The sequence below is a fragment of the Miniopterus schreibersii genome (genome assembly GCF_964146895.1).
Source record: "Miniopterus schreibersii genome assembly, chromosome: 12".
Taxonomy (NCBI): Eukaryota; Metazoa; Chordata; class Mammalia; order Chiroptera; family Miniopteridae; genus Miniopterus; species Miniopterus schreibersii.
This window is the reverse complement of record NC_138112.1, coordinates 32,483,971-32,499,489: the sequence shown is the minus strand read 5'-3', so window position 1 is coordinate 32,499,489 and position 15,519 is coordinate 32,483,971. Positions and strand designations below refer to the sequence as shown.

Genomic DNA, 15,519 nt, shown 5'->3' with positions numbered 1-15,519 from the left:
AAATATTATTCAGCCATAAAAAGAAGGAAATCCTGCTATTTGCAACAACATGGATAAATCCTGAGGTCACTATACTAAGTGAAATAAATCAGAGAGAGAAAAACAAAATACTGTAAAATCTCACTTATATGCAGAATCTAAAAAAATGAACTTACAGAAACAGAGAGTAGATTAGTGGCTGCCAGGGGTAGGGGTGTGGGTGTGGGTTTGGGAAAGGTCAAAGGGTACAAACTTCCAGTTATAAGATGAATAAATTCTGGGGATGTAATGTACAGCATGGGTGACATAGTATTTGCATATAACCTATGCATATCTTCTATAAATTAAATCATCTCAAGATTACTTATAATACCTGTTAAGTACTATGCAAATAGTTGTTACACTGTATTGTTTAGGGAATAATAACGACAAAAGTCTGTACACGTTTAGTACAGGTGCAACTACATTGTAGTTAGGCCTAACTACAGAGTATTACCAGCAACAATGTAACATTTTTTCTTTTCAAGCAGTCCATGGTTGGTTGAATCTGTGGAGGCAGAGCCTGCAGGTTCAGAGGGCTGACTGTAAATCAAATCATGAACTATGTGATTCTTTGTGTCTTCTTTCATTTAGCATAATGTTTTAAAGGTTCACCCATGTTGTAGAATGTATCAGTATTTCATTCCTTTTCATGGCTAAATAATATACACATGCACGCACGCACGCACACACACGCACACACACTCCACACCACATTTTGTTTACTGATAGACATTCAAGTTTCTACTTTTTGGTTACTATGAATAATGCTGCTATAAATACTCAACACACAAGTTTTTGCATGAACATATGTTCTCATTTCTCTTGAGTACAGGCCTAGGAATGGAATTGCTTTGTCATAGGTTTAACTTTTTGAAAAACTGCCACATTGTTTTCTGCAGTAAGTGTACCATTTTACATCCCCACCAGCAATATCTGGGGTGGGATGTATGAGCAATGTATGTTTTGCCACATCCTTGACAACGCTTGTCATTGTCTATATTTTAAATTATATTCATCCTAGTGAGAATGAAGTGGTATCTCAGTGTGGTTTTGATTTGCATTTCCCTAATGGCAAATGAGCACATCTAAATGTCTATTTAGATCCTTTGCCCATTTTAAAATGGGGTTATGTGACTTGTTGTTGAGTTGCAAGAGTTCTTTATATATTCTAGAAACTAGGCCCTTTTCAGTTATATGATTTGGAAATAGTGTCTCTCATTCTGTCAGAGGGACTTTAAAAAACTATTGATTCCTCAACCCTAAATTGAATCTACTGAATCAGACCTAAAGTTAAAATACAAAAGTTTTTGATGACCCATCAGGTTTGGGAATGAATAATCCAGACCAGTGCTTTTCAAAATTTAAAGTGCATACAAATAACCTGGAGATCTTAATAAAATGTGGCTTCTGAGGGAAGCAGAAAATCACCCTTAGAATACCACAGTAGTAACTGTTCCATTCCTGGATGATAAAATCAGTGGGCAAAACTTAAGGAGAAATAGGCTACTTGCACATCCTTAAAGTTAGTTCTTCCAAAATATTAATTATAAAAGTAAAGATAGTAGCTTTACAGTGGAGAAACCTGGCAGATACCACCTTAACCAAGTGACCACAGTTAACATGACCAGATGACCAGTGATAAGACACATTGATATCATGTGCCCCGATACAACACGCTTGGAAGGACACATCACCTCTGTGGTAATGCTGTCTCCCCCAAATTGATAACATCAATCCAATCATGAGAAAACACCACACAAACTCAAAGTGAGGGACATTCTACAAAACATGTAACCAGTACTCTATAAAAGTGTCAAGGTCAAAAAAAGACAAGAAAGACTGGGAAACTGTTACAGACTGGAGGAGACTCAGAGACATGACCACTAAGTCCAATGTATCCTGGACTGAATCCCAAACAGAATAACGACATTGGTGAGAGACAGGTAAAAATCTAAATAAACTGTGGTTTAGCTAACAGTACGATACCAACCAATGTTAACTGCTCAGTTTTGATAACTGTACCATGATTAGGTGAGACAGATGTTAGTTAACATTAGGAAAAGCTGACAGAAAGGGATATGGGAATTTTCTGTACAATTCTGGAATTCTTCTGCAAGTCTAAATTATTTCAAAATATGAAGTTTGAAAAATATGCAGATTCTGATTCTGTAAGTCTGAGTGGAAGTCCTCTGCCTTTCTAACAAGCTCCCAGGAGAAGCTGCTGCTACTGGTCCAAAAACCCCACTCTGAGTAGCAAGAGTTTAGACCAGTGGTTCTCAAACTCACCTGGCAGGGTTTTTAAAAACACAGATTGCTGGGCCTCACCCCCAGAGTTTTTGATTCACCAAGTCTGGGGAGGGAGCCAAGAATTTGCATTTCTGCAGGTTCCCAGATGATGTTGGTATGGCTGATGAGCTAAGAATGGTTTTTATATTTTTAAAGGGTGGTAAAAAATTAAAAAAAAAATAGGAATATGGAACAGAGACCGACGATATGTGGCCTTCAAATATTTACAAAAAATGGCTGTTGCACCCCGGATCCCTGCTATTCAGAATGAAGCTTTTAAAAGACACGAATGCCTCAGAGATTCTTAGTAGCTGATTTGGCAGGGGTCCTGAGCACCAATGTTTTTTAAATGCTTCTCTTTAACTGCTGTGCAAACCAGGTTTAAGAACCACTGATTTAGGTTCTCCACCTGCCTCAAAAAATCCTGCTCCTCAATCATCCTAGAGTTGGGGATGAGTCCAAACAAATGTCAGCGAGGGTTTCTGCAATTTAAAACTCATTTCAAAAAGCTAATTTGTGAAGGTTAACAAAACCCAAATATAAATCAGCATTTCTCCTTCTCACCTGTCCCCTCTCAAGTGTATAGAAAGGAACACTGAATTATACATCAGTAATAATCCCAAAGAGCCCCAAACCAAAAAAATGTATAAAAATTGGCAAGTGTAACTGTGCAGGATGGTGTGAGACAGATGGGCTAGACAGACAGAGATGGACCGGAAAAAAGACTGAGGTGAGAGCTGCCCTATAGGATGGATGACAGGTAACAGGGTACAGTCTGCTAGAGAGCCGAGGAAAGGGGAGAAAGGTGCAGGGCTGAGAAATGGGGTGCTGCTGGGGTACCCGAAGACAGTATCTTTAGCACAAAGTACCTTTCGCTTCAATCACAACCCCAATAGATCTTAGTTTCCCATGTGAGTGTCAACAGGGCAGGGGCCCCTCTAATATTTGGCGACCCCTTCACGCTCTTACCCTTTGCCTATCACTCCTCAGCTGAGGAGAGCTTTTAGCCGCAGCCAGCTCTCCTTGTTCAAGGAATCTGAAGGCCTCCTCATAGCCCAACCGCTCAGCCTCCTCCAGGAGGCACCTTGCCCCTTCTGACGAGGGTCCCTGTTTGTTTTCTTACCTGTGCTCTCCTCAGCCTGATTGAAGCCACAGATCTGACAGATGCTCTGGACCCACTTATTCATGTCCTCCTCGGTCTCGGCCACCAGGTAAAAGGTGCGCTCGCTGGTCTTGATGTCAAACACGAAACTGTCCTGCAGCTCCTTCTTGTTGAAGGTCAGGCCTGCGTCCACCTGCTCGCAGAAGTTGAGGTTGATGATCCGCAGGGGCTTCTTGGAGTGGTCATTCTTGTAGTATTCCAGGACGTCTGGGTCGCCGCTCATCCGGCCGCTCCGCAGGATAAACCAGCGTTTCTTCCAGGCCTGAACGGAAGTAAGAAGAGGCGGAGAAAGGTCATTACTTATTTCAAAGCTTTTCACAGGTCTTCAGGTTACCTCTAGGTTAAGAATGGAGACGGCTGCGCCTGCAGGCTGAACGTGGCCTCCACCTGCCTCCCACATTTATTGCCCCCGAGGTTCAGAAACGGAAGACGACTTTAGAATTGCACGCTAGTGTAGCATTTCACTGTGGAAATGGTTTTATCACCATGAAATGAACTGTGGCATTCCCATTTTTTAGATCAGGAAGTTAGATGCGCACTAAAACACTCTAGAGCAATTATTCCATTAGGGCCAGAGCGCACACTCCAACTCACAGCACTTTTAGTCAGGGTGGAGCCTGCAAAACCGTAACACCTCAGTTCATGGATGGGGACCCCCACGGAGACATGGTGAGTTGAAGCAACAATGTCACACGCAGCAAACAGCAGAAAAACAAGCTTCCTAACTCTTAGTACATTGTTGTTTTTGTGGTTTTTTTTTTTTTTTTACCAAATCACGATGCCCTGAAAGAATCACAGAGACACCCTTCTAAAACTTCTCTGAAGCACCTGTCTTGTTACTGCTATATCCCCAGTACTTATAACAGAGCCTTGCACATACTAAGCACTCAATATGTATTAATGAATAAGCTCCATATATCATTCCATACTACAGGATTGAACACTTGATTATGTATTGCCTATTTGTCTTCTACAGTCCATCTCTTCAACAAGGCTGAGTGATCCGTGAGCAGACACCATACAAAGTGGTAAAACAGAGGGCCTGGGGTTGACTCTGTGCTTTACCACTGACTTGCTGTGTGAGTTTAGATTAGGTCATTCAGGCCTTTGGATCTTGTCTCATTTATATAACAATCAACATCACCACCACCAGCACCTACTACCTTACAGGGGTTTTTTATGCAAATCCACCCAGAGCATTTTGTTTACCACCCTAAAGCACTTCAAATGCCAATGACTTGATAATTATTGTAATTTTTAAAAATAGTGCTATTTATTAGGAGAAACATTGAAAATTTGGACTATGTTACAATTCAGAACTCTTCATAAAAGACACCATAGGCAGTGCTAAATCATCGGTCATCCAGTGAGAGAAGAATTTTACAACACACGCAAGCTTCAAAGTATCAGTCTCCAGGATATAAGAATCCCTACAAATACATAAAAAACCCAAAATACAGAAAAATGGGCTCACTTGAGCTGCACCTCATAAAAGACAGAAAACAACCAGCTGGTAAACCAATGAAAAGTGGTTCCACATCAGTAGCAACCAGAAAAGTGCATGTTAAAACCACAGTAAGATACTATTACACTGGCTCCAGGTGGACCAACATTATAGACACGGGGTGTTTTCAGACAGTATAATGTTTATCATAATTCTTTAGAGCCCTTTAGGACCTTCACTCCAATAATCCTACCATCTTTTCTCTCTCACCTTCTATCTCTGTCCTCACTTCTCCCCTTACCTGACTTTGTTTCTGATCCTTCATTGTAATCATTCCTTTGCTTCTTTCTCCATTCCTCTTTTTTTTTTTTTAAATGTGTTTATTGATTTTTAGAGAGAGAGGAAGCGAGAGGGAGAGAAACATTGATCGGTTGCCTCCTGCATGCCCCCTACTGGGCATCGAGCCAACAACACATGCACGTGCCCTGACGGAGAATCTCTCTCAGTGAATGGGGTGAAGATCAGCCAACTGAGCCACACTGGCCAGGCCTTCATTTTTCTTATTTATCCGGGGAAACTGCAACCTCTGCATAAGTCTAAGGCTCTGCCTGTCCCACTCAGCTAGACAAAATCATACAACTATGTTGACTGTTCTCACTTGAACTTCAAGGAGGCCCTCAGGCAGCCCCAAAATTCTATGACATTTACCTAGTCCATGACTTTCTTCTGTTTTTTTGGCAACAATCTCTGAACTTCTTTCTCTTTAAACCTTCAACACCTCCACTCCTTCGTTTTGTGTTCGTCATGAGAACACATAAGCAATCAAAAGAGAACTTACACGTGTCCCATCACCACGTCTCCCAGCCTGCCTGCATCTGTAGCAGAGTGCTCTGTTACCAGGGAGCACAGACAGTTCATCCAACGTAAGGACATCTCTTCCACTTGTGCATCTCCTCTCACCTCCATGGGGGCATCCCTTTAACAACTCTCCCCCCTCTCTAGAATCACTGCATTTTCCCTCCCTACTGGGATCATTCCCATCAGGACACCAACGTCTCCCCTCGTAGAAAAAAAATTAAAAGCATGACTTGGTCCCACATTCCCCTCCAACTATGTCTCTGTTTTTCTACTTTTTATAGTAAAACCTCCAAGAGTTTTTTATATTACTGATCTTGGTTCCCTCTCCTCCCATTCTTTTTATTTGTTTGTTCGAAAGCAATCTAATCAGGCTGCCTCCCTCTCCCCACTAAAGTAACTCAATGAAGGTCCCCCAGAGACTTCAATGCTGCTAAATCAACTCTTGGGCCTTACTTGATCTCTCAGCAACATCTTGTAATAGTTTATTATTCCATCTCCTGTGAAGCACTTTCTTCATTTGGCTTCAGTGTTCACTCTCAATTTCCCTCCTATCTCCTTGGCCTGTCTCCATCCCCAGTGCTGGTTCCTTCTCACCCCCCTGAACTTTAAACACTGGAATGCTCAAGGCTCAGTTCTCAGGCTCTTCTCTTCCTTACACCCACTCCTTAGGTTATTTTATTCAGTCTCACAGCTTTAAATGCCATCTAACTGCTGCAATTCCCAAGGTTCTATCTCCAGCCCAGACCCATCTATTGAACTCGAGACTTATAGATGAATCTTCACTATTAGGCATCTCACTCACACTTAATGTGCTCAAAACTGAACTCTTGATAGCCTCCCGTCTTGTTCCCCCTGCAATCTTTCCCATCTCAGTTAAGAGCAACTCCAGCCTTCTCGTTGCTCAGACCAAAAACCTTGGTATCCTCACCGGATGTTTCTTGCACGTTCCACATCGAGTCCAACAGCAAATCCTGTTGGCTCAGACGGTTCAAAATCTACCTACGCTCTAGCCACCTCTCCGCATCTCCACTGTTATTCACTGGATCTAGTCGACTGTTTTGTAGTCTTCCTGCTCCCACCCTTTCATCCTGTGATCTGTTCTCAACTGGGAAGCTCATGTGAATCAGATGTGAATCAGAACATCTCATTTCTGTGCACAGAACCTCCAGTGGCTTTCCTGCCCACTCAGAGGAAGAACCACCTCATCATAGCCAAGGTGGTCCCTCTCCCCACCTCTGTCACCTCACCTCCTGCCATTCTCTGCCCACTCAGCTCTAGCCACACACTCCAGCCTCAGGGCCTTTGCTCTACTTGCTCCATCTGCCTGTAATAATCCTCCCTCAGATATTCCCATTGCTTATTCTTTCCTTCCAAGTCTCTAGTCAAATGTCAGGTTATTGAAGAGGCCATTCCCAACCCCCCAACCCTCACACTCTTTCTCCCTTTACTCTGCTATACTGGTCTCCTAGCACTTACACCACCTAAAAATAGCACATTTCTGTTGCTTGTATGTACCCAGCTCCCAGAATGTAAACTCCACGAGGGCAAGGGTTGGTTCTTTTTTATCCCATGACACATTGTCAGTGTTTAGAATAGTACCTGGCACATAACTGGTTCTTGAGAAATATGTAGTGAACTAATTAATGAATCATTTTCTTACATGAATTCCTTACTACATCTAGTTAGTCATGGGGATAGAACTGATGCTTAATAAGCCTTAGGCAGAAATGAAGATTAGGGTCTAGCCAGAAAGGATAAAGCTAAGGAAAATAAACATAAGTACTATTTATTTATAGTCACCTAAAGTCTTGCTCAGGCCACCGCTTACAGAGCTCCGTGTGTGCTGTGTGTGTGCATGCCGCAGGCTCATGCATATACATGTAAATGTGTGGGTAAGGTGCACTTTTAAAAGATATATTGTTAACAGTTTAGCTTGCGTTCAGTTGATGTATGCCCTTCGGTGCTAGTCTCTGCAGAAAGAGCTGTCTTCAAATCTCTGGAGTGCAGGTGTAAGCATAACCGCACACATAGAGACACCCTCACAAACAAGAAAAAGGTGTTTGCTACAGATAACATCGGAGCTTGTCAGGTTTGGCTTCCAAGGAAGTGGTGCAGGCTGATAAATGGCTGCCTACAAAATGCTGATACACTTATGACAGAGCAGGCAAGGCTGTCTGGTCCAGTCCCAAATCCCCATCCCTTTTCTGCCACAACACCTCTTCAAAAGTCCATGCAGTTTTTTTTTTGAAGCCAAACAATTCAGAACAAAGCACCTTCAAAGAGTCTAGCTCCATTGACAACTTCTCTGATCCCCTCAGCTACATTAATCAGGATAACTGGCACAGGGACACACACACACAGAACAATGGAATAGGACAGAAAACCCACACAAATATGCCCAACTGATTTCTGACAACGGTGAAAAGGCAGCTCAGTGGAGGAAAGATGGCCTTTCAACAGATGATGCCGAAGCAACAGGGAATCCAGAGGGGAAATAAAAAGAACCTCAACCTAAGTCTCACACATTATACAAAAACTAACTCAAAATGAATCATGAACTTAAATGCAGAACGATACAACATTTAGGGGAAAAAAAAAAAATCAGAGGAAATCCTTGGTATCTAGGGCTAGGTAAAGAGTTCTCAGACTTAACACCAAAAGCATAATCCATAAAAGGAAGAGCTTATAAATCAGACTTTATTGAAATTTAAAACTTTTGCTTTGCAAAAGACTTTGTTAAGAAGTCAAGCTACAGAGTGGGAGAAAATATTTGCAAACAACATATATTCAACAAAGGACGGTATTTAGAGCATATAAAGAGTTCTCAACTCTCAATAGTTTAAAAAGGGAAACAATCCAATCAGGACATGGGCAAAAAAATATGAAGAGACGTTTCAGTCAAGAGGATACACAGATGGCAAGTAAGCATACAAAAAGATGCTCAACATCATTAGCTGCTTGGGAAACAAATAAAAACCGAAGTAAGATATTCTCACAGGCCTATCAAAATGGCTATAATAAAAAAATTTTAACAACACAAAATGCTAGTACTGAAGCAGAGAAAATGGGTCAGTCAAATGTCACTGGTGAGCATCTAAAATGATATTGCCACTCGGGAAAACAGTTTCTTAAAAAACTAAACATGCCGCTACTATATGACCCAGCAGTTGCAGTCCTGGACATTTACTCCAGAGAAATGAAGATTCATATTCACTTAAAAATGTGTACATGAAAGTTTACGTAATTTTTTTTACAATAGCCTCCAAATAAAACAATCTATATGTCCTACAATAAACTATAGTACACCTATGCTACAGAATACTACTCAGCAATAAAAAAAAACAAAACAGTATTGACACATGCGAAATCCTGAATCTCCAGAGAATTATGCTGAGTGAGCAAAGCCAATCCCAAAAGGTTACAGGATTCCACTTATATAACATTCTTGAAATGACAAAATTTAGGAATGGACAGCAGATTAGTGGTTGTCGGGGGTTAAGGAGGGGGTTGGAGTGGGACAGAAGTGGGTGTGGCTATATAAGGGCAGAATGAGAGATCCTTGTAGTAATGGAAATGCTCTGGATCTTGACTGTATCAGTATCAGCATCCTTGCAGTATAGTTTTGGAAGATGTTACCATGGTGGGGAAACTGGTAGAGGGTACACCGATCTCCATATTATGTTTACAACTACGCGTGAATCTCAAATTATCTCAAAATAAAAAGTTAAACTCAAAAAACCTGACCCACTCGAGAATTAGAATGGTCACAGGTAGGAAATGTATTTAAAGAAAATCATAAGGAGGAAATAAATATTTTTCTGAGAAGAGATATAAATATCACAGAGAAGAAGGTTGTTAATAGTTGATTAATGACTATAACCAGATACAGTTGCCCTCCATTTTCCCCACTCAGGGATGGAGGAAGGTTCTTAAGGAATCACACTGTGAAAATATGAATAAACTTTAGAGCTCAGGCTCCTGAGCAGGAGCGTACAAAATGAAGTGAACTAATAGTCACCAGTAATTCTGAACCTAACGAACCACATATCAGCTCTAGGAAATCTTGGCTGTCAAGGCAGGCATGATTCTCTGTCTTGGGGAATAAAATTTCCCAGAGGAAAAATAAAAATATAAATAAGGTGCCAGTAGCTTCTTCTGTTTTTCTGTATAGTAGCCGGTCTCCATGATGAGTAAGCTCCCAATGAGTCTCGCTTCCTAATACAGTAGAGCCTTATGCAGTCCCCTCCATTCTGAACAAAGGTGACCCACAGAATACTGCATGAATGACAGTGTGTGACTTCCAAGGCTAAGTCATGAACGACCGTACAGCTTTTGGATCAGCTGCCATGTTGTAAGGACGCTCAAGCAGCACTAAGGAGGCGTGTATGTGGGAGGAACCAAGGCCTCCGGTCAGGCATGTAAATAAACCATTCTTGGAGCAGGTCCCTCAGCCTCAGTCAAGCCTTCAGATGACCGCGGCTGTAGACAACTATTTGACTGCACTTTTGTGAGAGACCCTGAGCCAAGTCCACCAACCTAAACTGCTCCTGAATTGCTGACTCATAGAAACCAGGTGAAATAATATTTATTGTGGTTTTTAGGCAGTACATTTTGGGGTGACTTGTTATGCTGCAATAAATAACTAAGACATTCTACTTCCCACATCTAGGGCTAGATGAGTAGAAGGAAAATATAAATAGAAGGAAAACATAAATAGAAGGAAAGCCTTGTCTATTTAGAAGACTAAAAGCAGATCCTAAAGGATAGACTAATAGGCCAATGGAACAGAAGAATCCAGAAACAGAGCCATACACACACTGTCATTAGATTTATGAAAACGGTGATACTGTAGTGCCGTGGAAAAAACCAACTGTCTTTTCAATACGTGGCATTACATCAATTCGATCACCATGGGAAAAGAAAGATTCTCGATCCTTATTTCATGCAAGATGTGAAAATTAATTTCAAATCATTATAAACCCAAATGTGAAAGATAAAACAATAAAGTACTTAGAGGAAAATAAGGAAGAATATCTTCATGACTTTGGGGTAGGCAAAGATTTCTGGAATGCACAAAAGGTGCAAGTAATCACCTGCACTACATTAAACGCAATCTCTGGTTATCAAAAGGCACCACCGAGAGGAGGAAAAGCCACGCACGACAGTGAGAAGAGATACTTACACTGCACATAACCAATGAAGGACTCACAGTCAGAATATATTAAAAAACTCCTACAAATTAGCAAGAAAAAGGTAGACCGCTCATCAGAGAAACGAGCAAAAGATTAGAAACGACACAAAAGAAGACACACAAATGGCAATAAGCATATAAAAAAAGATCTCATCTCCATTAGTCGTTAGGGAAGTACAAATGAACACCACCACACAACCACAAAAATGGTTATAATGAAAAAGACTGACAATAATAAGTCCTGGGAAGGATATGGAGAAGCTGAAACGCTTACACTCTGTTAACAGGTGTGTAAGTTGGTATAATCACTTTGAAAAACTAAGGCTGTATCTACGAAAGCTGAATGTCCACGCCAGCCCCCCTGCAATTCTACTCCTGGGTACATACCCCAGATAACTGTGTACATACATTCACCAAAATACATGCACATGTATGTTCATCACAGCACTAGTCATAATAGCCTACGTCACACCTGCCTTTCTACACTCTCCATTTCCAGTGCTGTTACTTATAGTCTGGACTATAGTGATAGCTTCTGAACCAGTGACCCTAATTGAATACTTACAAATGCTTCCAGTTTAATCAGAGCAGAGAAAGCTCTGACCGTGTTACTCCCCCCAACTAATCAAAAATTTAATGGCTCCCGTCATCTGCAGAGCAAAATCCAAATTCTACGGCTTAGTGTTTTTTAAATCGAAAATTATTTTCAATGTGGTAAACAAACGTAACATAAAATTTACCTTTTGAAGTATGTAGTTCTGTGTTATAAAGTGCACTCACACTGTTGTACAACCATCAACACCATCTTTCTCCAGAGTCTTTTACTCTCCCCAATGGAAATTCTGTATCCATTAAACACTAACTTCCCCTCCCCGCCTCTGGCCAGGCCCTGGAGTCCACCATTCTGCTTTCTGTCTCTACGAACTTGACTGCTCATACATGTGAAATAATACAATATTTGTTCTTTTGTAACTGGCTTATTTCATTTAGCATGATGTCTTCAATGTTAATCCATGTTATCCATTCCATCTGCTGATGGCCTCTTGTGCTCTACGGCTCAGATTTAAGGCTTTTACAATCTAGTTCAAGTCTACCTTTCCATCTCATCTCTACTCACATATACTGTATATATTCAAACCAAGTAGAATTTTCACTATTTCTTAAACCTGTCTGGTGCTTTTCCACCTCCACACACTCAATTTCTCTCTGTCTGAAAAGTCTCCCAATCTTCCTTCCTTTCTAAATTCTCTAAAGTTTTGCTTATAGTTGAATGCTATCCTGTCACGTGGAGACAGGCCAGTAAGCCAGGACAAGTGGAATAGGGAAACTGAGACAGATAGCTGAACTGGCAGAGCAATTTACAGCAGATACAGAAGGACACCTCCCTAGAGATAACATCGAGGCCTCAGTTGTATTTCAGCTCTGGACCCAGAAAAGCAGCAAAACCAGGTGGGTGATACCAGGACCAGCTGCAGTGACTGAAGACCCCCTGCCCTGACAATGACTAATTGGTGGAGACCATGGCCCTGGAGGAGCACACCTAGGAAACTGATGAATATTCTGCTGAAACCCTCCCCTGAGATCTCCCCTAAGATTCCCACCTGCAAGAGAGAGATAAAAGCCTCAAGACAAAGGACCTAGCGCTTGCTCTCCCTTCTGGGGAGCAGCCCTTGCCATTCCCTTTCCCCTCTTCTTCCCCACAGGCATGCATCTCCTAAACTCTAAAGGTCTCCATGAGACTTGCAACCAGGGGAGAAATGGGCAGGGGCAGCTCATTCCAGGCTAACCCCTGAACCTGTGCCCAAGGCCTCCTTTTCCCTGACTTCCCAGACAACTAGGGCAGCCAGCCTAGGCTCTCCTGTTGCTTCTTCTGTGGTAAGCCCTTTCTTGTTTTACTGTCCCCAGCTTTAATAAACGTTCCGTCATAGTCACCTGGACTCATGTTGTGAAATTTTTCCTACACAAAGTCATGAACCCACACACTACTGGCCAGCCCTAGGCAGACCTGCCAAGGGCTGGGTCCCCTTTCTGGTAAGAATGTCATCATTTTTTATCATCTTTCACCCAGTGTTCCACCGGCCAGTGCTCTCTCAGAATACAGCACTTCTTCCCCAGGACCTTACACACGGCCTTCCTTCTGTGTTATAAGTACTCTTATTTATTGAACTAAGTAACTTAGTTAAATCTCATTAAAAAACAAGTATAATCATGCTTAAATATCTCATCTTGAAACTATTTTTTCTAGTTTCAATAATAAACTATATTGAGGCATTTTAAAATGTCAAATGGACAATATGAAGACGGAAAAAGGATACCGGTTCTTGCCTAATTCCTGGTATAACCCAGCCAGGCAGAAGAAACTATTAATTCAGATCAACAAAAACTCAAACCAGGGGGAACAAATGCAGAGAAAGAAGGAGAGCAGAACCAGGTAGATGATGCAGAGTGTGATGAGAAAAGCTTGAGGTCAGAGTGAAAAGACCGAATTATATTTCTATAAACCTGGACAAATTTCTTAACCTCTCTTAGCCTCAATAACTAAATATATAAAAGGGGAAAAATAGAAAACTAATAATATTGCTTTGAGAATTAAGTAAAACTAATACATGTGAAAGCACCCAGGCCCAAACTCTGCATGACAGGTGCCAAGTATACAGCTACTGAATCTAAAGCTGCCCAAGGACATTCTGGGATCATGCAATTGGCAGAAGAGTTTCTGTTATTAGAGACCCCCAGATTTCCAATCCAGTGTTCTTTCTACTGTATCATCCCTACAGAGGCTTTAGTCTGTCCTTTTTTGTGCCCTAAACCACAGGTCAGCATGTCTCTGAGTTCTGCCTCTTTTGGTTAAAGGCATCACTATTCTTCCAGGCTCTCAGATTCAAAATAATCTACTCCCATTCGGCTCTTCCTGCTAGTTCACTGCCCACGCCGAATCGATGAGCTCCCTCTATAGTATTCAGTAGAGCAAGCACAGACTCTGCTGAATGCTTTGAGGGATAAAGAGGCAAGACCCAAACACTCCTTTCGAGTAACTTAAAACATTTGTGATGTTGCACGCATCCCTGAAAGAAAAGGCAGCTTTTCGGAAGCACCGTAACAAGAGACACAAGATGCTATTAGACCACTGACAAAGGGAATCAAACTCATGGGGGGGGGGGGGGGGGGAGAAAGAGAAATATGAATGGATCTGAATAGTGAAGAAGGTAGGGTTTGAGATATGGTTTTGGGAAGAAAGCAGAAAAGGACCTTTGTATAGAGCACACAGTATGACCAAGGCCTGGGCATGGAAAAATATAAGACTGTTCAAAAACCTCATAGAGATAGACAAAAGTATGGTGGTTACCAGGGAGAAAGGGGGGTGGGAGAGAGGGAGAAGAGGGTGAGGGGTTCAAATATATGGCCACAGAAGGAGACTTGACTTTGGGTGGTGAGCACACAATGCAATATATAGATGATGTATTCTGGGATTGTACCCTTAAAACCTACATAATTTTATTAACTAATGTCCCCCCAATAAAAATGAATTTTTAAAAAATGGGCTCAGAGAATGTGTAATAGTCTCTTCTGACTGTGGAAAAGGAGGGAAAGAAGAGTTTGTGGTCCTGGAAAGCCTTGGATGCCACCCTAAGAAGTTTGGTCTTTCCTTTATTGGGGAGCCACTGAAGAGTTCAGATCAGCAGAGAAATGATATCGATTGCTGTGCTCTTAACTGGCAGAATGAGGAAGGCCAACCAGAGAAAGGAAAAATAAAGAGGCAGGAAAACTGTTTAAGAGGCTGTCGCAATAGTCTGCAACAGCGAGAGAAGATGGCGCGGAGACAGAGGGGCAAAGACAGCGTAAGTCCCTTTACTCAACAACGGGGCTTGAAGAAGTAAGTACGGGGCATAGCGGCCCTACTCTTAAAGTTGAGAGAACACTACCACCTTCTCTGATGAAACAGAAGTGACTATCTTCCTTTTGTACCCAAATCCAGTCAAAAACAAACCATTTCACAAGCACCCAGACCACAGACACGCACCGTGGGTACATGGGGCCGGAAGTTGCATCATTCCTAGCTGTTGAGCAGGGAGTGCATGTCCTATGTGAACCTGCCTGTTATTCGGATTAGATTAGAAGGTGACCAAGCATGTAGAACGAGGTCATGACTTCTTCCTATGGCTCTTGGCACCTAGAAAATTCACGTGCCCCAATTTAACTTTACACTGCAGTAGTGATCACACGAGTGTTGTGCTCAGTCCTGGTGGTGATGAAGGCACTCGGGATCCTATGGGACTGGGATCCAGTGAGCTTCTGCCTGGAAGTTCAGTGTTCTGAGATATAAGGGGCCGATACAAGGAAGAGCAATTTGATTTCTCCAGTGGTTCCAAATACTAAAGTTGAACTAGTGCCAGCAAGGGCATGCTACAGGCAAGCAGATTTTGGCTCAGTATAAGAAAAATTTTCCAAGAGAGTGATCTAAAGCTGGTGCCTTGGAAACTGAAGAACCACTCATCATTGGAGACACTGAGATAGGCTAGGCCAGGAGTCAGCAAACTTTCTCTGCAAAGGTTAAAG

The 15,519-nt window shown here is 41.9% G+C and overlaps 1 protein-coding gene across 1 annotated transcript in view; it reads right to left on the bottom strand.

Annotated features, from left to right (window-relative positions):
• Nucleotides 1-15,519, bottom strand: part of GAB2 (GRB2 associated binding protein 2) — a 146,725-nt gene that overhangs the window by 42,611 nt on the left and 88,595 nt on the right. The window contains exon 2 of the mRNA XM_081154307.1: nt 3,431-3,731. Coding sequence (XP_081010433.1) covers nt 3,431-3,731 — 301 coding nt within the window. The remainder of the gene's footprint in view (nt 1-3,430; nt 3,732-15,519) is intronic.